The 22529-nt window shown below is 31.3% G+C and overlaps 1 protein-coding gene and 1 long non-coding RNA gene across 14 annotated transcripts in view; one reads left to right on the top strand and one right to left on the bottom strand.

The window, feature by feature from the left end:
- LOC148628424 (E3 ubiquitin-protein ligase PDZRN3-like) overlaps window positions 1-22162 on the top strand; it is a 165192-nt gene extending 143030 nt beyond the window's left edge. For 10 of the 13 annotated variants that reach the window (XM_088587371.1, XM_088587431.1, XM_088587387.1 and 7 more), the window contains exons 6-9: window positions 1459-1557; window positions 6042-6152; window positions 10384-10515; window positions 17640-22162. In XM_088587371.1, coding sequence (XP_088443497.1) covers window positions 1459-1557; window positions 6042-6152; window positions 10384-10515; window positions 17640-19097 — 1800 coding nt within the window. In that variant the 3' untranslated portion in view covers window positions 19098-22162. The remainder of the gene's footprint in view (window positions 1-1458; window positions 1558-6041; window positions 6153-10383; window positions 10516-17639) is intronic. The other 3 variants (XM_088587460.1, XM_088587381.1, XM_088587451.1) reach the window with 1 other exon arrangement.
- On the bottom strand, window positions 11323-17645 carry LOC148628425 (uncharacterized). Its single transcript, XR_015923468.1, has 2 exons — window positions 13315-17645; window positions 11323-13062 (listed from the first exon to the last, which is right to left on the bottom strand). It is a non-coding gene; the product is annotated as an uncharacterized LOC148628425 (long non-coding RNA).
- Window positions 22163-22529: the final 367 nt, after the last annotated feature.

The following is a 22529-nucleotide window of genomic DNA, read 5'->3' as shown; positions in this document are numbered from 1 at the left end:
GACTATTAAGGTCAAACATATATCATCAATGATCATAGAAAAATTGCAATAAGGCCCTTTTAAGGTTGTGATGAGATCTTTATGGTCATGAAGGTAATGGTAAAATTTATACATGTTCAAAACAATTATCTAATTCTTAATTGTAATGGAAGTGTAATAAAATCAAGCTTAGATTGTGATGAAGTTGGCATGCAGTTCTGAAAATGTGATGTTGGTGGAAAAGACTGCAAATCAATCCTACTGCAATGTCATATTTTTGTGGCTGTGTCTTATCTTCACCCGTTATAGAAGACAATAGTATACTTCATCCCTTACTACATCCTTGTTACCATTCCACTACATCCATACCACAACTATACAGAGTTCTCTTAATTAGTGCTCTTGTAACCTATAGTACTATCATAAATGTATAACCCACATCTTTTGTAGTATAAACACAGAATACAGTTTGATAAGGGCTCTCACTTGTATTTCAACCATGGACATACAATTAGATAGTCCTACATGCTTCAGTGCACAGACAAAATATTGTACTTAAAGATCAAGCTACTTTTATGCTAGTAAGAGACCAAAGAATATCCTTGAAATCACAGCTGTGCATCTAAACAGGCCACTGGAATTATATCATTTTTGTTTAAATCTATTGGACTCAGAAAATTGTACAAAGAGTAAATGTTTCAGTTCTAAGGGGTAAATGAATGAAAACATTATGCATTAAAAAAGATGAATTAAGTCCTTCCATCATGTCCTGTCTAACTTGAAATTAGTATTAAATATACATTGATATTTAAGGTCTACATCTCAGTCTCATAATGTATATTAATGCTGCTATTTACAAAATGTACATTACCACTGCATTTCATTTTGTTATATAATGGTGAACTCTTGCAAAAAATAGAAAAAATGGTGCAAGGTTCAATCTATGCTAAACCCTTAGTTTCTTAGGGCTTAGGAAACTTTTCACAAGGTGATGATGTATACATTAATGGTAAGCCTGACCTAGATTGTTTGCTTAGAGAGTTTTTCTTTAATAAAACCCAAAATTTCATATTTTTGTTTATGAAAATCATTTCCATTTAAGAAGATCAGATGTAATTTAACATTTTTAATTCTCTTCAATATTTATTTGTTTGTTTTTTTGTTTGGTTTTTTTTTTTCAGAAATCTAATTTCATTACCCAGGTTATTAAATTGAACAGCTCGAAATAAACATGGTTGACATACTGGTGCCCTTTTGGCATGTTAACTATGTCAAGTTAAAATGGTATGCTTTGACCATGTTTACAAATCTGCTATTCTTAGATGTCTGGTATATTGGAGATCTTCATTTGAAATGCTTCTCTTTTCTGTTTGCCTACCTGTACCAGAAGGTGTACCGAGTTATATATGCTCACTGATTATGTACAGTGAGCCATAAAGTACAATTTTAATTCCACATTTTTCTAATTTTTATTTTCAGATAAATGGAATTGATGTTCACAGTAGGGATCAGGCTATCAAATTGTTCTCTGAAAAAACTGCTGATATTTCACTTCTTTTAGCAAGACCAGCAACTCAGGTAAATTCTAGTTCAGGAATCATTTTCCAATGCTTAAGGTTTATATAGACTTGTGAGGGATCCATTTCAGATGATATGATCAGGGTTATTATCAGACCTCAATTAGCAGAAAACAAAGGAATATTAACTACAGGATATTTAGAAATTTCTCTAATTAATGGTCCTAATTATCAAGTAGTAGTGAATCAAAGGCTCTTCACAATTTATTTATACTTCTCTTTGGTACTGTACTTACTTACTAGTGTTTATAAACCATTGTACTTTGCTTAAATCAAGACTCTCCAATTTCTTTTCTGTTTTTGCTGCCTGACAAGTTTTTGTTTCTGTTCAGTTGTGGTGATGAATTATTTATTTTGAGCTTTAAGATGAACACACTTCAAAAGATCAAAGGATGCAAAAAGATTTGCCATGTCTGCAATCAGGATAATCTATATAAGTTACATTGATGGATAGGAGAACTGATAACATTAACAGTGTATAGTAATTTTTTAAAATTCATTGCTTTACCTTTGTTCTGGTATTAAGTTAAGAAATTTAGTTACACCTGAACTGTGAGTGATCTCTCCAAGTGATAATGCCTATTTACAATACTTAGCATATAAAACCCTTAAGTTAAGATTCCACCCCCTTTGAAGCATTCCAATAATCTTGCTTCAAGTCCATTTATAATTTTGCCCAACATTAAAATAAAGTTTAATCATAATCAATTCATTATACTTATATATGGTACACAAACATACGGACTTTTTTATTCCTATATGCCTCCAAGGTAGTTCTCTTTATTTATGTATATAGAAACTCATAATGAATGGGACTCAATATTATTCCTTCCAATACATTTACACTTATCAACTTCTTATGCATATCATGTATCTATGTAAAACTGTATTGAATTTGTTCTCTATACCATAGTATTATGGTGTTTAAGTAATAAATATATATATGTATATATACCCCCATACTTCCTGAGTCCAAGCAAGTTTTAATACAAATGTTGGTTATTTACCATTTTATCTAGCTGTATGTAAAAAAAAAATTAATAACTCAGAAATTATCCTTGTTTAGAAAAGAGAATGTTATGAGAGAAAAATGATGGTTATCTTCCCTGATGATTTTAAGCATCAGTCCCCCTACATGAGCCACTTTACTTCCAAGTCATATGTTTTCACCAATTAAATAATAGAGATATAAGAGAAAAGTTTGTGATTGACAAGACTCTGATTTTTATTACCCGGTACCTAGTGTTGAAGATGTAACTCTGGAGCATATATAAAAATTAGATAAGATTGAAAAGATCAGACAAATGCCAGGTCTGGCATAGGCTACCAAACAAAGATCTTAATACAGCAAAATTACCATGTACTCCAAATTCCTTTCTAGAAAAAAAATATTACTAGTATTTACACGCTTATAAAACATTCTCAGACCTGAGTTCTTTAACTCAAAAGGAGTTTATTGTTGAATTTGAATATTCTTCCTTATTCTATTAACAACCAGTGCCTTCCATCCCAGTAGATATTGTACATTTCAGAACTTGGAAGTTTGCCCTTTTTGTACTCGTTGGAATACAAGTACAGAGCTGAGCATAAATATCTATTAGTACAATCTTTACTTAGTTGATCATTTTATATTTGAAGGATTAACAATTCAGTTTATCAAGCAGGGAAGAAAAACAATGATCCCTTTGATTAGCTAATTTCTACATTCTTTGATAACAGTACTCCACAGAAGCTCTGTAAAATACAAATAACCAGTATTATGTCAAAGATGCTCATAATTGAAATATCGGTTAAAATCAATATTCTATATAAACAGCTTAAAATGTGGGAAGAAAATACACTTCTTTTTAGCAAGAAAAATAAGTTGTTTTGACAAACATCAACATTGGCAAATTACCAGGGTTGTTAACTCACAATTTATTTTTTTCTATTTCCATGCTACCTGCAGTAGGTTGAAATATTTAGTAATTCTATCTGATACTGCCATTAGTTTTATATACAGCTGCAAACAAATTTTGGTCCTATAATGGAATGGCCCCACCATCTCTGTGTGTTGTCCTTTAGACACTTAGTTTTTGTGCAAGAGCATGAATTAAAGTTGGTTGATCTTGATAAAATTTATAACAAGTTTCAATATTCAAACCACAAAAATATGGTATTGAATGTGGGGTCATGGCTAAATACTGTTTTGGAATTGGGGCAAGGAAGGGGCCAAAAAACAACATTTTGTACAATTTAACTAAAAGCATAAGGATTGCTTCACAATATTCTAAACCACTAATATTTGAGCACATTAGGAAATAGAGGCCAGAAAGGGGCCAGAAACAAGCAGTTTTTTTTTGTCCAGACAATAACTTTAGAGAAAAGGAAGTTATCTTTTCAATTGCAGTACCAGGTGCCATATCTCATAAGGAAACTGGGGCTGATTTTTGAGGTTGTGACTTTGTTCTGTTTTGAATTTTCCACCAAAATTTTACCTGAAAATATAGTAAAAAAAATATTGGTAGTTTAAAAAAAATTTTCTGTATTTTTGTCATTTTCAAATTCCTCTTTGTTTGTTATACCTTTTGCTTGAAAAGCAGTATACGTATAGTTTTCATGCTGTCTTTCTATTCTCCTGTTCATTTGTCTGTCCACCAAAGCCTTATTTAGTTTGGAATTACTTGAATTGCAGACTGATCAACATTAATGACATCTCAGTACCAAGTTAGTTTGTAGAAAGTAACCTATCTTGCCTAGAAGAGAAATTAACAATCTAATTTAAATTATTTTGTTTTAGAGCAAATATTTAGTTTACACCAGTGTGTTATCCTTATACTTCTAACAAGAAGTATTGTAAGCAGTATCCTAATATGTTGTTTTGGTTTAACTTAGGATAGTCTTTGACCATTTGATATGCAGAAGTTTTGGTCTTTCTGGTCATAAAATGTTTTTTGTTTGACATCATTATATGTATAGCATTGTGTTGTTATCATCTCATTCTACACTTTAAGGGGATATGAACAAGAGATTTTGATATCATCTCATTCTACACTTTAAGGGGGGTATGAACAAGAGATTTTGATATCATCTCATTCTACACTTTAATGGGGGTATGAACAAGAGATTTGATATCATCTCATTCTACACTTTAATGGAGGTATGAACAAGATATTTTGATATCATCTCATTCTACACTTTAAGGGGGATGTGAACAAAATATTTTGATATCATCTCATTCTACACTTTAAGTGTGTTGTGAACAGGAGATTTTGATATCATTCGACTCTTCATGGGGGATGTGAACAGGAGATTTTGATATTATCTCATTCTACACTGTAAAGGATGTGTGAACGGTAGTAAGACATATGTAGACTTAATAGAATTGGTGTTTAATGTTTTGATAACTGATTAGTGCCTAAAAATGTTTGGAGACAATCAATCTTCTTTGCCATCAAAAGCTCTAAAATTGTTTTAAATAGCCATATAATGACCCCCTATTTCCCTCTTTTTCTGTCAAATTTGAGGATATATATTTCACTTTATTTTGCTCATTTTTTCATAAATAGTATTAGATAAAGTGAAACTGTAAAGAGTATAATTTTTCATAAGATGACTCCTTTTTAGAGGTATTTCAAATCTATTGAATTTTGGCACTTAATCACTTATAAGAGCTAGAGTTAAAGATTTTGTAAAAAATTATGTAAAAACTGTAACCAAGTAAATTGTAAAGAATTAAAAATACTACAATTATTTAGCATGATCAAAGAAATGTATTGACTGCTTTAAATCAGATTGTTTAATGTAGGAATGGGATTTCAATGAAATGCTGTAGGATGGTGAACTAAGTTAATTAAGAAATCAAACTAAGATCAAAATTGGTGTAAATGATACAGAAAAGATAAAGACCCATAATTGTCTGCCCTCAGAATCAACTTTTATTCTAATTCAATAGCTGCCTTATCAATTTGATCAATTTCGCCAGTATTAATGAGAGGTGTAGGGCTTCATGTTTTTCACTGACTTTCAATTAAGTAGATTAAAGTGTCTGTTTTTAGAATGGTATCAATGAATTATCAGAAATATTCCAGTCGGCAATTAATTTTTAAATGAAAGGTTGGCTAGTGTTGAGGAAGAATGTAGTACAATGTATTTCACTGTATTTTTTTTTAAAGAATGGCATTAGTAATGACCTTAACTTTGAGAAAGTTCATGTTTGTCTGTTAATTAGCCTTAAACTTTAAAATATGGGTATATTGCATTTATTCTTACAAGAAAATAGCTTCAAGTATATGCACCTTGAATAACTAAGTTGCCCTATTAAGTAAACAATACTACATTGTGTAGATAAAATTGTTTTAGAAATATTTAGCTTGCTATATATCTTAGTTTACCAACTATCAGACTGCCTGCATGCTGACATGAAAGAGACCAAAAGCTCCTTATCTTATTGCCATGTGTTATGTGGTCCACCAGAAATGACTTTCTTTCTTTCTCTTTGATCAGATGGATGATGGGTTCATTGAAGACCAGAATGTTCTGGAACAATTACGTATGGACTTTCTAGAAAAACATCACCATGATAATATGCAAATTATGGCCTCCATGTTAGCTAGGGTATGTTGCATGTTGTACTCTACATGTAATGCATGCATGTTGTGTATTGAATGAAAATGCTTATAGTCCAGGCAATCTAGCATTTTTTTTGTGTTAATCTAAACAAATTGCAACAGAAGATATTTAAGTTCTAATCTATAGCAATATAACCCAAATAAACACAGAAAAAAGTCAAACAAAATCTAAGGAGTGGAAACCTCAAAGTAAATAGTTCAAATTTTCTTATGAAAATTAACATTAGAAAGGGGAGATAACTCTGTAAAAATGGCTGGAAAAAAAAACAATACAATACAATTTTACTTTTTGTGGTTATAAAATTCTTTTAACAAAGGCAAAACTGTTGATAAATAGTTTGCAAATGTAAACAATAACAAAAAAAATCAAATTGATGGAAGTGCCAGAAAATATGATTTTTTTTGTAATTAAAATATACCCCAAAATTTTAATATACCCATCATAACCAAGAATAATATGTGTGATAGTCATTAAGAAAAAAAGTTGCACTAAAGTATCATACTTAACACGAAATTGATAAAAATAGAATAAAATCTGACAAAAATATGTTAGTTCTACAGAGATATCTCCTCTATCCAATGTAAATTTCCATACAGATTTTGAAATGCTTATTTTGAGTTTTCTGCAACTTTGATTTCTTAGACTTTTTTCTGTGCATATATAGGGAATAATGCTATTTATTTGAATCAAAATATATTCTGTTGCAATTTGTTTAAGTTTGAAACTTATTTTGACTGGAATACTATAGTATAAATTCTATAATATTTCTTGTAGTTATTCAATTAGATTTTATATGATATGAACTAAAGTTTTATGATTAAAAGGGGTGCTGTTTTATATTCTTTGCTGTGTGCAATAGTAATCAAGGGAACCAAGGCTATAGCAGTATTCAAAAGAATGCAATCCAAGGACAAAGACCAGACATGGAAAACAGACATACACAACAAAGAACACAAAGCAACCAAAACCATACATACAAGGTAACAAAAGTAAACGAGCAACTCGGACTCCACCAAAAACTGGGAGCATGGACCAGGTGTACCGGTAGGGAAAGTGTCATCTGCTTTTCTTGAAACACACGCCAAGTTGCTTATAAAAAGTCAAGTCCAAGGTAGACGAAAGAGGAAAGAAAACTATGACATGTTGAACAAATCAGTTTTCATGGCGCAGATGGATACACCGTAACAATCCACAAGTTCATGATGACGACCATAAAACTTTTGTAGTGATGACTTCAATCTTGTAGCAACATAACCCTGCTCCAGAAGCCTATTTGTTAGAATTCTAGTGTGATACAGAAAGTCTGCATAGTCTCGGCAAGCTCTGGCATAATGTATGAGTTGTGATATGAACACTCCATACACAAGTGCTGAAGGGATGTTGCCACAGATGAAAGGAAAGTTGACAATTTTGAATGAAAAGTCATCATGTTTGATGTAAAGTTTGGTCACTAGTTTTCCTTTACCATCGATTTCTATGTGTAGGTCAAGATATGAGGCTGACTTCACAGTGTCTGTTGTATCCTTTACCTCAAGTTCTTTGGGGTAGATGCGATGTATCAAATCACATGTAATAAAATCCGATAAGATGGCAATTTTGCTCATGCCAGAATTTTGTGTACCCTTTTAGTTTTTTGTTATTCCCTTTTTACATATCCACATTTTTATTTCAAACCTTTATTTACGACAAAACATTTTTAATGTTTATGAATCTTGCGGTAAAACATAAAGCTTACATAATGTAAGCTTGTCTATGAATACTTTGTATTTTAATTTGAATATGTTATTTGTATATGCATGTTTATCATCAGTAAAATATGTTTAAACTAAAAATAAAATGAAATTAAAACATTACGAAACAAAAAACATACAAATTCATTTTAAGAGAAATTATTTTTAAAAAATTAAATTTAAATTTAGAAATGCCACATGAACAAGATAAAATATGCGTTCAAAAATGTTTGCATTATTTTTAAAGTTATTGATGGAGATTATGTGAGGCATTGTTACAATTTTTACTATTTTTTCTACACATTGCTTTCTTTTTGGTTTGTTTACCTAATTTTTAGTCATTTTTTTCTGCCTGATTTCAAATTTAGATTGTATTGCAGTTTGAAATTTTAAGTCCTGCTAAATCAAGGTCATTATCAGTAAATGGATATTATAATCTTTGACAAAAAAATAAGCACTCACACATGGAATGAGAGTATTTCATTGAAATTTAGCAGGTCTATCACCTTCATTATTTTATGGGATATTAAAAATTGATCATTTCAAGAACTAAATTGTATCTGTCAATTATACACAAATATGCAATTGCTAGCTGAATTTTACCTGCATTATTACTTGTCCTGCTCACCTCTTTCTTTACCTATTACAGCCCATATAGTCAAATTGTGAGCATAATAAAACACTCTTCATCTTTTGACATGTCCAATATCAAAAAGTGCATTGTAATATTCTAACTGAGGTGATCAAAAGAAAGACCAAAATCAGTTGATTATTGTCAAATCATAAATTTATGTATGTTTTTATTGCATCATCTTCAAGCAACTTGTATTACATGGGTACATTATGATTGCAATTCCTAATATAATTATAATCTTATAAATTATGCAACTAGAACAAAGGTTTCCTTAGTTTATGTTGAAATTTTGTAGACTAGATATCACTTTCATTTTATTATTTGTCCAGGTCATTGCATTTCTTTAATTCTTACAGCAAAGAAAAATGTTCTTGTATGCTTTTGATAGGACTGCGAATAATTTAAATATAAAAAAGAAATAGTTGAACCTTTAGATACTAAAACACTGTATGTTAATGCTGATTGTCCTCTTGGAAGGATATCATATTGATGGCAAATTAACAGTTGATCTCCATGACAACTTAAATTATCATCTTTAAAACGACCTTTATGTCATTTGTTGTAATTTTTTGTCCAGGCAATGTTTTGTTCTATTCATCAGAGATGCACATTTCCCATGGTAGTATTTAACTTTAAAAAAAAGTTGTCGTAAATTAATCAAGCTTTTTGGATTCTATTGTTTAAAATTCCCTTGGCAGATATTAAAAAAAGATGCAGGCTCTACCAAACAAATGTTTCCAATTTTTAGAAACACAGATGTTGTTGACCTTTTGTATTGAGAACAATATAATCAATGAGTCTTTAAAATTGTATTCTGATTTTTCTTGTAATCAATAGTCTCAAACAGGGAAGGCTTTAGAACTCTTAAGGAATAATTAATACAAAATATGCACTTGTCATCTGACATCATAGGTCTATGGTAATGGACCTTATTATGAAATTAAATACAAAAACAAAAAGTGATTGTGGTACTGTGGTGTGACAGATGGCCTTATAATTACAGGGTTTAGGTCAAATAATATGCTTTTCTATGTTGATTTTTTTTTTTTTTTTTTTTTTGCATTCATTTATTATCTTCCATTGATAAACCTGATTTAGTTAATTGCAATGAAATCATCAGGCACGGATCTAGGATTTTAGATTAGGGGGGGTGCATGTTAAAAATTTCTCCGAGCGGAGTGAGGCAAACAATTTTTTGAGATTAAATTTTGAAATATTTTTCTACAGTGGGTGAAATGTAGATATCTTTTGTGGTAAAATTAGAACAAATTAAACTTTCAACCTAAAAGCGCCAAAATTCTATCCCTGACAACCCATGTTTTGCAAATTTTAGGGGGGGGGCGCACGCCTGCCACGCCCCCGCCTGAATCTGCCCCTGATCATTTGTTAACTGATATTTCTAATATGTGTACATATAACACATATATAGGAAGGCATTTTACTATTCACTTTAGTAAGAGTTGGACAGGGTAACTAAGATTGGTTTGTCCTCTAAGATCAAACTGTTTTTTTCTGTTTTTTGTTGATAATTACGGTTTTATTTATGATTTTAGCTTACCACATCAAATATTAACATGATTAAACCTTTTGATCTTTTTTATACAAAAAGAAATCTGAATGATGAAAGTACTCTAAAACCTAATTTATCTTGGTTTCTTTGACAACATTCATTCACAAAGATAAAACTATAGGTACCAGGTGCTGAAAACTCTTCATGTGACCTTTGATGTATTGGATTTTGGAATGCATTTAACCTCACAGTATGAAAACATATTTTAATATTCAGGTATCTTTTGATGCCTTAATTATAAAATGAATATAACTTTCTGATAAATCTCTTCCTCAATTTCAGGGACATTTGTTGGATGAAGAAGGAGGAACAACAGACACAGCAACAACAGAGAATTCCCTTCACAAACATGAAAAAGACAGTGGAGTGGGACGGACTGATGAAAGTACTAAGAATGATGAAAGCTCAGAATTGGTATGTAAAACAGTTTTCTTAAATGACATAAACTAACTTTTAACTATTAAAACACAAAGATGACTAGAACATACATATGAATTTTACAGAACTCAAAAATACTAGTCCTGGTAGATTTTATACGCCTGTCTAAGACGGAACGCATTATAGTATACCATTTTCCATCCATCCGTCCCTTGTCCACACTTGGGACAATAATTCAGAACATTCAAAATCAATTAAATGGGACAAATTTGAGAAAAAAACTCAGAAAAAATGATCTTAAAAAATCTCTTTGAAAAAATGTTTTCTCAAAACTATGATGTTTGCTACTCAGAAATATAAAGAAACATTATGGGCTATTTCTGGGGTTGAACTTTTCACCACTTGAATATACCCCTTTTTGAATACAATGTTATTTATGTTACAACTAGTAGTGGTATAAAATACAAGAGAAAAGTATCAACAACATTAAGATCATGGATAAAATAAATTAGTCTGACAGAAACACGTTATGATTAGAAACATAAAATTAATGAATAGAAAAGTCTTTGTGGTATAAAATTTCTTTGAGATTGGAAGCAAATATTGCATGTAATAAATTTTGCATGGCTTCAAGCTTAATTTAAAAAAACACTCTTTTGTTAATTACAACTAAATTATAAAAGCTTTCTAAAAAATTTTTCTTCTTTGTGAAATGATAAATGAGGTATATGGAGATGGTGAACAGGTTTCAAACAAGGACAAAGATGACATGTTTTCATAATATCTATCGTTTTACTTAGGTCTGTCATTGTAACATAAGTCATAAAGAACAATGATTTGTGCTTCTAACAAAAATTAGTGCATTTTGGTAAATCTAATTGAGATATACGTTTCAAAACATACACTTTAAAGATATCATCGTTTAAATCAAAACAACAATTCATGTCTTAGTAGGCAACTATCATACTGATATGCTGCAAAAATGTAGGAAAAATAAGGTTTGAAAGCCTTTTTTTTTCAATGACTCTAATAAAAGATAAATTTTTACCACAATTTATCACAAAAATATTTGAAAAATCATTAACAAACATGTTTTGAAAGAGTAAACTTGCAAGGTAACACAAAATACCAACTTATACCACCAAATTGTCTCCCTGACAATGGTAATGTAATTCACTATATACATGGCCTTACACTCCTCAGCGTGTCCACAAGTGTAATTCTCGGCAAAGTCCATCTGGCAAATTGTGTGAATAGTAGGCAAAGTTTCCTTCAACTTCCGAACTTGTTGATACTGTGTTTTGACTCTTTCAATGTGTGTTTGAATATTTTCTATTTGATTTCAGAATTCTCCCTTGAGTTCTTCAATTGTTACAATCTGCATGCGTTTGAGTGTTCTTCCCTTGTGTTCAACATGGACTCATTTCCATTGACTGAATTTAACCCACTCTACATCAGTGTTATCTATCTTTGACAAATCTTTGCAGTGTTTTGTTGTACTAGGTTATCTGGACTATTTGTAGTGGTAATTCCTAGATGTTTCAAAGTTTTTACTTTCAGTGCCAAGTTTTGATGTATCTGGCACAAGCATGTCTTTCTGTCACTGTATTTGACAAGTTGAAAGTTTTTAGGACATATTCTATGAAAGACAGAAAGACTGATTTTTATATCTTTGTTTTCTGAAGTTTGATGTGGAGATTGTAGAGATAATCATTCAGGACTTGCTTTTGTAATTTCTTTTCAGTAATTTTCACAACGTCAGTCTTCCCCGGTAAACATGTACTGTTATCATCCCAACTAAAAAATGTGACCACTTTATTGACTATGTTGACTCTCCTAACGGGTAAATGTTGTTTTTTATACTCATTTCATTTCATCGCTTTTAGGACTCTTTTTCTGGGTATTCTTAGACTGCTTGCTAGTGTTGATTCAAGCCTATATTTCCGAATGAGATTTCCACAAAACGTGCACATGAGACTGTGGTTTCTCCTTCTCCTTGGTGTCAACACTGTATCTTCTTTTGTTGCACTCCCAACTGAATCGTCCAAGTTTCCTAACATTGATTTACTTTGCCGGTTAAACTTTTTTTCTGGTTCTTTCATTTGATCACCCTTAGTTTTCAACTTGTGATTGATGTTCCTTGATCTTTTTATTAGTCCTCGCAATGGCTTTACTTTTCTTTGCTGTTGTTTTAAAGTTCATTTCATTTAAACATGCAGCTGTTGATAAGATGTATTAGGAAGGGAATCTGGATTTGTAGTTGAGTCGCATGGTCCTTCATCCACTTGGGCGAGCCTTGGTTGATCTAATGTTGTGTTTGAATCTTGATTATTGTTTGCATTATTGTTGACGTCAACCTGTTCAAAATTGTTGCCTTCATTTTTCTTCTTTTCTGGGGTGTTTCTGATTGCTCAGCGAATCATTTTCCTTCTTTTCTTCAGCCTTTTATCTGACAGTTCTGAAGTCTTTACATAGTATTTCTTAACTCTCTCAGTTTCTTTTTTTCAAATAGTTGTCCCCATCTTTGCTTTTCTTGCGTTCCCTATACTCCTTCTGAATCTGGGCTCTACTTTTCCCCATAATCTGCAGGAAAACATTGAAAATTACTGTCAATACTGTGATTTAAGTACAATAAGTGAAGTACGTTACTACATCTGTGAATTAAGTTATCCCAATTTATCTGTTGTTTACACACAGATGACCAAAGACAATGTTATGAATTTAATATTTATATAGTTATTGATATTATCTACACATTTTTTCTTTTATCAATTGAAATAACTTTACCAAAAACAGTCATCTTATGATGAACAATATAAGTATACCATCGCTTACCTCAACATTTACATCAAAACATTTCTCCCAGAAATAGACGTAGAAACGCCATTTGGCTATGCGATGTCAAATATTGTAGAACGGTGCTACATGTCGATAGAGACGTACACAACTATCCATGTGTTAATTTAATCCGGTATGCAAATACATCAAGAAACGTAATTCACAATAACATAAATCACTGAATTTGTAATTTGACAGAGATGTCAAAGAAACTGATTCAAAATATTGATAATCCTTTTCAAAACCAATAAGCAGCCACTAACTCCCATTCACAGCCTTTGTTTGGAACCAGTCCTTCCATTATATTCTACTCTAAACGTAGTAACGTAACACACATTTTAAATGTAAAAACCCATTTTCTATCAAAATTTGGTTATTTAAGGGAAAAAAAACTCTTTTTTTCAAGAAAAAAAATAAATGATTTCTTTTTCTTTAAATATTGATGATTCAATTAATGCCACTTTTCAAAAGTAAAAGATATTGGAGAACATTAAAGGGTGTAAGGAGAAATGGTAACGTAATTCACACAAATTTCTGGGACAAGGTATTACATTAAATTTGTTCATCTAACTGAAGTTTTTGTTCTGGTTAAGGTTCAAACAATTATTTTAGGGTAGATTACCTAACATTTTGACAGTAATATGATGTTGAAATCTTTCAAAATTTTCTGCAGCGATGATGTGAATGTAATAGAAGTGTTTTGGGACACACTTTTTTGTAAAAAAAACGCACTTTGTGTGAATGTAATTCGTTGAAATGTGATGAGTCAAGGCCAAGTTATTAGCTAAAAGTAAAGGAGTAATGCACATCTCAATTTAAAATAGGCCAACATATTTCATTACTTAGAATAATACTCTTTTCCATAAGGCAGGGACATTGATTTGGTCGAATTGTCCCATTTAACTGATTTGAAATGAGGAGGGTATTTGATTACAACAGTATTTCTAGTTGATCATATAAATTCATTATAATCATAAGGACAAGTTAAAACGGCAATCGGCGTATCATGCGCTTAAAGCGCAGCTCTTTATTACTTCTGTCAGCATTTTTATTTGTACTTTCAAACTTAAGATTCAATTGCACAGAATATGACTGCTTATGATACAGGCATCAAAAGTAAATGGGGAAAAAAGTGCAAACTGAAAAACTGAAAAAACTCAGATGAATTAAGTACATCATGTGGCAAATTTTTGATAAAATGATTTTTTCTATCATTTTGACAAAATAACAAAAAAAAAGTCATTAACTTAAGAGATAAAATCTATTGCCATGACAACTCTTTTATCATTAGGGATGTTGACAATTTTATTAATCTAATGTTACTCTTCTCTGATGTATTGACAACCTCACTATTGTCATTATAAAGTTTTTCTTGTAAGACATCTGTTCAAAGAGTCACATAGGTCTACACTTTCACACACATTATGTAAACTTGCAAAGGAACATTTGATAATTCAAGCAGATGAAACTTCTGAATTAGGGTATATCTTTTCTGTAGGTACTGTCCTTCTTTTGTAATGAAATAAACTGTTACTAAAAACTCAAAGGGACATTCTCATATCATTTAAAACAAGTTTAAGATAAAGAAGTAATTTTTGTCTGTTTATGGTGTCTATGTTATAACATTTATATGTCATAATGATTTCCCTTTGATAGCAAATAAGTACCTAAGTGAAAACACAACTGATGCTCACTGCATTTTAAAAAATATCCCTGAACTTAATTAACAGTTGAATTGAATAAAAGTTTGGCAGTAAAATATTGTAATGGACTGTAAAAATAATATTATGTTTTCCCAAAATGACAGAATTCTGTCTTCAGCTATCTTTTAGCAGTTTTATTCACCAATTATGCTGTTGACAAATGCACAGGGTTAAGCAAAAATTGAAGTCTTTGTGTTTTGGTAAATGCATACTTTTGTCAGACAAGATGTAATTAAGCATTACCTCACCTCATTAAACAGTGTCATCCTTTCTCTGAAAAATTGTTTGTCAAAGGAGGTTTGAAAGTCTTTCAATAGTATTTCATAGTTTTCTTTTTTCGTGACGAAACTTGTGTGACAATTGATATATACAATTGTAGTTATCAACTTAAAATGATCTTATTGGATTTCTTCTGCAACCCTGTCAGTTTCTGTCCTCAAAAACAATCACAAATCATAGACAAATATGTACTTAAAAATGTACATGACTTCAATAATATTGTTTGGTCTTTATCAGAGCGATAGAGACATTATCCAAGGGGTATTTTTTACACAATGAAATTAGTGATAATGCAGATAACATTAAATTCTGAGTTGATACTGAATGATATGCATGTAATTTATAAGTGAATGGTTAATTTTATAATTTACATATTTTGGGTACTTAAATTGAAGGCCAAAAGAAAGGAAATGATCAACATGTAACATTTAACTGATTTAGAATTTTAAAATCCATAATCAACAATAATCCATCTAACTTGAAAAAAGGTATTCCTTCTTTATACATAACCTGATAGTTTTTTGGGCCTTGAATCTTTCATTTTTGATTGAATTTACTGCTATTAGGGATATAAATCACTGAGTTTCTAATGATTCACCACTTTTCAAATGGTGTATCATATTTCACAGACAAATTTGATAAGGTATTATTATAGCAAATAATAAATGACCCATGTTTACTTTCAATGGAAATATGAAGTTGGGCAGGGCAAATATAAAGTTCATCACTGTAAAAATTAGTTAGGTATAATCTTATTTTGATCTTGCAAATCAGCGAACTGAATCTTGTGCAAAGTACGACTCATTGTGCACATAGACCCTTGTGTTGATGGATTAATACCCGGGTAAATAACTACACAATAAGTGTTTATTATTGCAAGCAAAAACCATTAATATAAAAGTTAACTCAGAAATATAAGAAAAAAATATATGCTTATTGGATAGATTACTAAATCAGATATTAAAAAAATCAAGCTATCAGATCTGGGTCTGTGTTCAGTTGACCAAAACTGAAGGTTTAAAAGTTTGGTTTTTTTTATAGAACTGTTTTAGATTACAAGCTTCATGTTCTCATATTGTCTAATTTTAGTAAGTAAATTTCCAAATGCATCTTATATCAAGAGATGTATAGTGAACCTGTCTAAGCTGAACCCCTTTTGACTTAGAAATAAACTCATTTAAGACAGGTGTTTGGTTTATCAAGGTTTAAAATACATTTAAGTTTACTTCTAGGGACTTTAAAATGTGTCTGTTTTAAATGGGTCCTCTGATTAATCAGCGTTGGTTTTTAGTCAGGTTTTCAGATTAATCAGGGTTGAGTTTAAGACAGGTTTTTGGATTGATCAGGGCACAGTTTTAGCCAGGTTTTTGGATTAATCAGAGTTGGGTTTTAGACAGATTTTCGGATTGATCAGGGTTGGGTTTTAGACAGGTTTTCGGATTAAACAGAGTTGGGTTTTAGATAGATTTTCGGATTAATCAGGGTTGGATTTTAGCCAGGTTTTTGGATTAAACAGAGTTGGGTTTTAGACAGGTTTTTGGATTAAACATAGTTGGGTTTTAGACAGCTATAAAACTTTCGAAGTGATGATGTCAACAAAGGCTTGAATTTATCCTGTGTCAGAAGATTATTTGACAGTATCCTTGCTCTACTTAGAAATCACAAGCACTACAGTGATGGATCAACTGTGAAATCTATACTCCATAGAGTCTGGAGTGCAGAAGTTCATGTGTTTCATCCCCAACTGAGTCACACCAAAGATTTTAAAATTGGTAGTCACTGCTCCTCCACCAATGATATGGTATTCAAGGGGACAGAGTGATGACTGGTTGGTGCAGGGTCAGGATAATGTGTCCAAGTAGGGTGACATGCCTTCTTGCATTAAACTTTAATAAATCAATCAATCAATATACTCCATTGGGTAGAGTTGTTGGTATATTTTTACTAGAAAAAGGGACATTTACTGTTGGAAAATTGAAATCATGTTTGTCATGAAGTTTCAAATGTCCTATATCATCTGTGTATGGGTAAAGGTCTTGGTATGAAGCAGAAGTATCAGTATTTATTTTCAAGTCTATTAAGTAATCATAATCTTTGAAATCAAGATTACCTACATTTGAAACTGTCATCACTGAAAAAGGATGGATTTTGACATGATCTTACATTATAGCATTATGAGCACTGCTGTTATTACTACAATATGAGTATATCTTGTATTATATGTTGAATGTCCCAATTTTGACCGTGTTTCAGTCATTTTCATGAGTTCAGGAAATGTTTATTGTACCTATTATGTAAAAATTTAATGAAATACATGAAATATATCCTCTTTCATTTTAGGATGCCTTTGACACTGAATGTACAAGTTCTCCTGCTGCAACGTCTAAGTTCCGCCAAGTTCGTGGAGAATATCACCATAGTGATGACAGTTTCCTGTCACATGATATAACTGATCAGGATATAAATGTTAATGACATATCTAAAGATGAATGTGATAAATTTCATAAAGTTCTGGTTCAAAGATGTGACAGTAAAAGTTCTAAAAAAAGCTCTATAAAAAACTCTCAAAGTAGTCTTGATCATGATATTGAATATGTGAATCAAGAGATGGAAAATATACAAATTGAATGCCAAGACATGTATGATAATCATTTTGGTGATGACACAAATCTGAATCATATTTATGAAACTCTACCATCTCGTAGTCCAAGGGTTGTTCCTCGTATGGGGACTCGACACCCATTTGTCAAAAATGTGCAATTGAATAATTCTAGTGATACTTGGAATCAGAGTCCAGCCAAAAACCCACCAACTGTATTCTCTGAGGCCTCCACAACAAGTGCTTATAATACTGGAGAGAGTTGTCGCAGCACTCCTCTTACTTTAGAACTGAACCAAATTTCTGATGATAGTGAAAAGGGATTTAAAAATTCAATGCTTTGTTTAGCATCCACAACAACTACAACTCCAGTAGCATCAACAAGTGACACAGAGAAACAAACACAGACTCCTTGTCAGACAAAGGACAGTTCTAGTGAAGAATTAAATAATTTGTCTTCTGCCAAAAATAACAATGAAAAGAAAAATCTGTCACAACAACAAAAATTGATGGGAGAATCACTACAAGATTTGTACATGTCATATGCTGATGTAATGTACACAAATGAAGCTAATTTACAACATACTATTGCAATTCAACAGAAACTCTTTCAGCAACAGTTAGAGCAAAAGTGTCGCCGTAAAAATGCTCAGCAAACCTATTCTAATAGCAGTGTATCAAGTGGACAGCCGAATTATGACAATGTTTTGAAAATTGATAAACAAAAAAGTCCCAACTGTACACCACCAGATAGTAGTGGTCAGATGGAATGGGTTGTGAAAAGGCGTCCTGATGGTTCTCGATACATTACTCGACGTCCTGTCAGGAACAAAATGTTAAAAGAAAGAGCAAAAAAGATTTCAGAGGAACGTTGTGGCATGACAACCGATGATGATGCTATGAGTGAATTAAAACATGGACGATACTGGTCAAAGGAGGAGAAGAAACGCCACTTGGAAAAGGCTCGTGATCACAAAAAAAAGCGAGAACTATTAATGAAAGCTAAAATGGAGACTGTGAAAGAACATGAGGAAAAGAGAGATGTCAACATTTTGGAATTAAGTCAAAGAAAAATGAATAAACATAAAGGTAGAAAGGTATTTGATGATTTTGTGACAATTCAAGAAATGCTGGCTCATGGGAGCCGACATACTGAAGGAAAGACATACAATCCGCTACTGTCAGTTACAACTGTCTGACTAGAGAAGAGCCTCTGTGACATTTTGGAGTTCTCTGTTTGAATAATAGTGAAAAGGAGAATTCTTCCTCAATTCTTTTATATAAATTATTTTGCATATTATGTAAAAAAAAATGTGTGAACACTGACTATCATTTGTTGTCTTTACCTCGTCATATATGTGTTCAAATTACACTGCTCCTATTATTCGGGAGGATAATTTATGAAAAGTTGAAACTATTGATTGGAAAGTTTTGTGTCTTATGACCAGTATTTAAGTCCTTGATTTGCATTTGTTAGTAAAGTTAGTGCTATTATAACTATGTGATACACAAATGCCTTATTTTGTAAAAGTATTTTATTGTGATATTAACATATTATAAGTAAACAGTTGAATATGTATTCCATATTCAGCATTCAAATTTTCAAGTTCTAAGGCCTTTAGAAAGGTACCAAAGGACTATTTAGAAAATTGTTAACTGTGACATGATTCAGTTGTTCCACTCTAGTCATTCTCAGAATTTGACATATTTTATGGGAGTTTTCTGTTCAAAATTAATGTATAATTATTATAAATGATTTATTAAGTATGATGAAAAATTCATTGTTGATGAGATCACATGTAAGTGCTTAGTATTCACATAGTCTGTGATCAGAAATCTAAGGAGCAGACCAACATGTGTAAGAACAGTCTAAAAAACTTAAGACAGCAAATCTGTTTATTTCTAAACACAGTCAAGAATATTTGAAATAACAAAGCGTGTTTAATTATAGTATTTAGTTGAACACTGTTTTTTTTAAGATAGTGAACTACAGGTATTCTGAAATGAAGATTTGTCTCCCTTAAGTAAGGAATCACAACCGTCAGATAACCTCAAGCTGGAATATCTATGAATTGTTGGAACTATAGGACATATATTTTGCTTGTACAGAAGAACTGTTGATAATAATTTATCTTATGTCCATAGCTGTATTTTTTTTTTTAAGAAACCATAGCATTTTTTTCATAAATACAATCCCTGTGATGTTCTTAGGTGTAAAAAGTTGTTGATATAGATGTTGTAAAGATATAGTTGTGGTGAAACTGCCTTGTACAGAACTGAGATAATTAATTTATTTATATGTAATATATTGAAGGGAAGCGATTTTGTAAAATATATATTTTGGCACAGGATGGACTACATTTTGGACCATTTTTGTACCATTTGATAGATAAATGATATGCATCTTCAGCAGCAGATTGGATTTTAGACTTGTATAGACTTTCCACTGAAAAAACAAGTTATTGATGTATTAATATTTTGAACTGAAATAATTTTCATATGACTGCAAGAAATTGTTTTAATAAGATGGTGTGGTATTGGCATTTTTTAGCTCACCTGGAAAAAGGCCATGTGAGCTATTGCCATTGCCTTTGTTGTCATTAACAATTATACAAAACTCTTCTCCTCTAAAACTACTTGACTAATTAGAACCAAACTTGGTATGAATGTTCCTTGGGGTATCCTGCATAGAACTGATGTGGGGATTTTTGATTTGATGAAAACATGGCTGCCATTACTAAAAATAGAATATAGGAGTCAGACAGTAGTTTTTGCACATAGCTCTTTAAGTAAAAGTGTTCAGCATGATGAGATCTATCTGTGGTCAAATTTTGGTCTTAATCTACGAAGCCATGTTGGAGTTATTGCCCTTTTTCAATGATTTTTGCTATTTTTAATGTTATTTCTTTCAAAAATTTTCTCTGACACTACTTGACCATATAAAACCAAACTTGGTATAACTGTTTCTTGGGGTATCCAGCATAGAACTGTTGTGAGGATTTTTGATTCAATGAAAAACATGGCGGCCGTTACTAAAATAGAACATAGGGGTCAGACAGTTGCTTTTTGCTCATGGCTCATATATACCATTTTCAGCCAATATCTTGAAAACTATAATAGATAGAAAGAAACTTTCAGTCGCTGAAATGATTCTTATGATAGTCCTACCAAAGTCTTCTTGAATCAAAATTGTTTGACAACTCCTTTTTAAATTTATTGCCCTTGAAAGACAAACTTTAACAAGGTGAGCAATTCAGTTTCCTGGGAGCCCCTTGTTTCATAGATCCTTTCTTTCAGTGCAATAAAATCTAACATTAATTTAATGTTATTAAGGAAAATAACATTTTCCTCAAAATTCAGCTGATTTTATTCAAACCATGACAAATAACTGATGAAACTAAAGTTTTGGTAATTTTCTTTGTTCTTGCAAGTTTTTTGTCTGAAGTCAGACCATTTAGTTATTGCCCTTGATATGTTAATCTTAAGCTAAAGAGCATAAGTTTTATAGAAATATTCAGACTTTATCAGAAGCCACTATTGTATCAAACACAGTGTTTATAATTAGTTCTTACCCCTTTTCATTCTGGGTTGACTGTTTTGGCTGATATCAAGCTGGCATACTCCAATGAAATAGTTTCCTTGTGTATTAATTATGTGTAGAGGTTTTATTTCAAGCATTTTGTGAAATCTGAACTTGGAAATTAACATACCTTTTGAAACTCATTTATTTTGGACTTGATCATGGATTGGATTAGTGCTCAGTAATATTGCATGCATTTTCTGTCAAAAAAAAACAGGGTGTTATCTTGTGAAGTTAACCTCTAACAGAGTTGAAGTGGAGGTATGATGTAAGCTACTTACGAGTTCTTACTTACTTTTTATAATCTTTTTGAAGTTGATGTCAGTTATGGCTTTAGTGCATTGAGCTATCAAACATTACTATGATAGGTGAATCATTTCATTTTAACATGATCTTTTGAGTAATGATCCTATACAGCAAATATGGTCAATGATAAAAAGCAAGAAATAAAGAAGGTTTCATGAAAAATAACAATGTGGTGTAAACCCAGGGTGAAATTTTGAATAAGCTCTATGTGTAATTTTGTGAAACTGTGAAATATGTATCATCCAACTATGTCCATACTGTAATCAAATATGAAATGGTACATTTTGTAATGAAGTGTTAGTTTTGTTTATGTAAGTAAATGATTGTTGGGTCAACATCCTTAAAAGTGATATTGAATAAATTAATAATTTTAATATACATGTAATCTTTGTTTTACTCCAAATAATTGCAGAAAATATTTCTAACTTGAATAACCTTTATGTCATACAGTCAAACATTTAACAGTAAAAAAACAAAGCACAAACCATTTTATTAGCTAGGGTGCTGGGATTTTTGTGGTTAAAAAATTATTCCTCTAAGTTTTTAATTGCGAAATATTTTTTTTACTCTGCCATGCATGGACAGAACGAAAATTGTGATTCAATATTTCCCCTTACTTAACACTAACAATTTTCATTTAAAACAAATTAACTCGTGCTACTACTGAAAAAAATGAATTAAAATAGAATAAATCATTTAAAAAGAAAATAATTGATTATACCATAAAATTTTCTCTCTCAACAAA

This window comes from Perna viridis, chromosome 1 (genome assembly GCF_037379345.1).
Source record: "Perna viridis isolate PV_CMFRI_1.1 ecotype Kerala chromosome 1, ASM3737934v1, whole genome shotgun sequence".
NCBI lineage: Eukaryota > Metazoa > Mollusca > Bivalvia > Mytilida > Mytilidae > Perna > Perna viridis.
The sequence above is the reverse complement of the archived record's forward strand: the minus strand, read 5'-3'. Positions and strand labels throughout refer to the sequence as shown.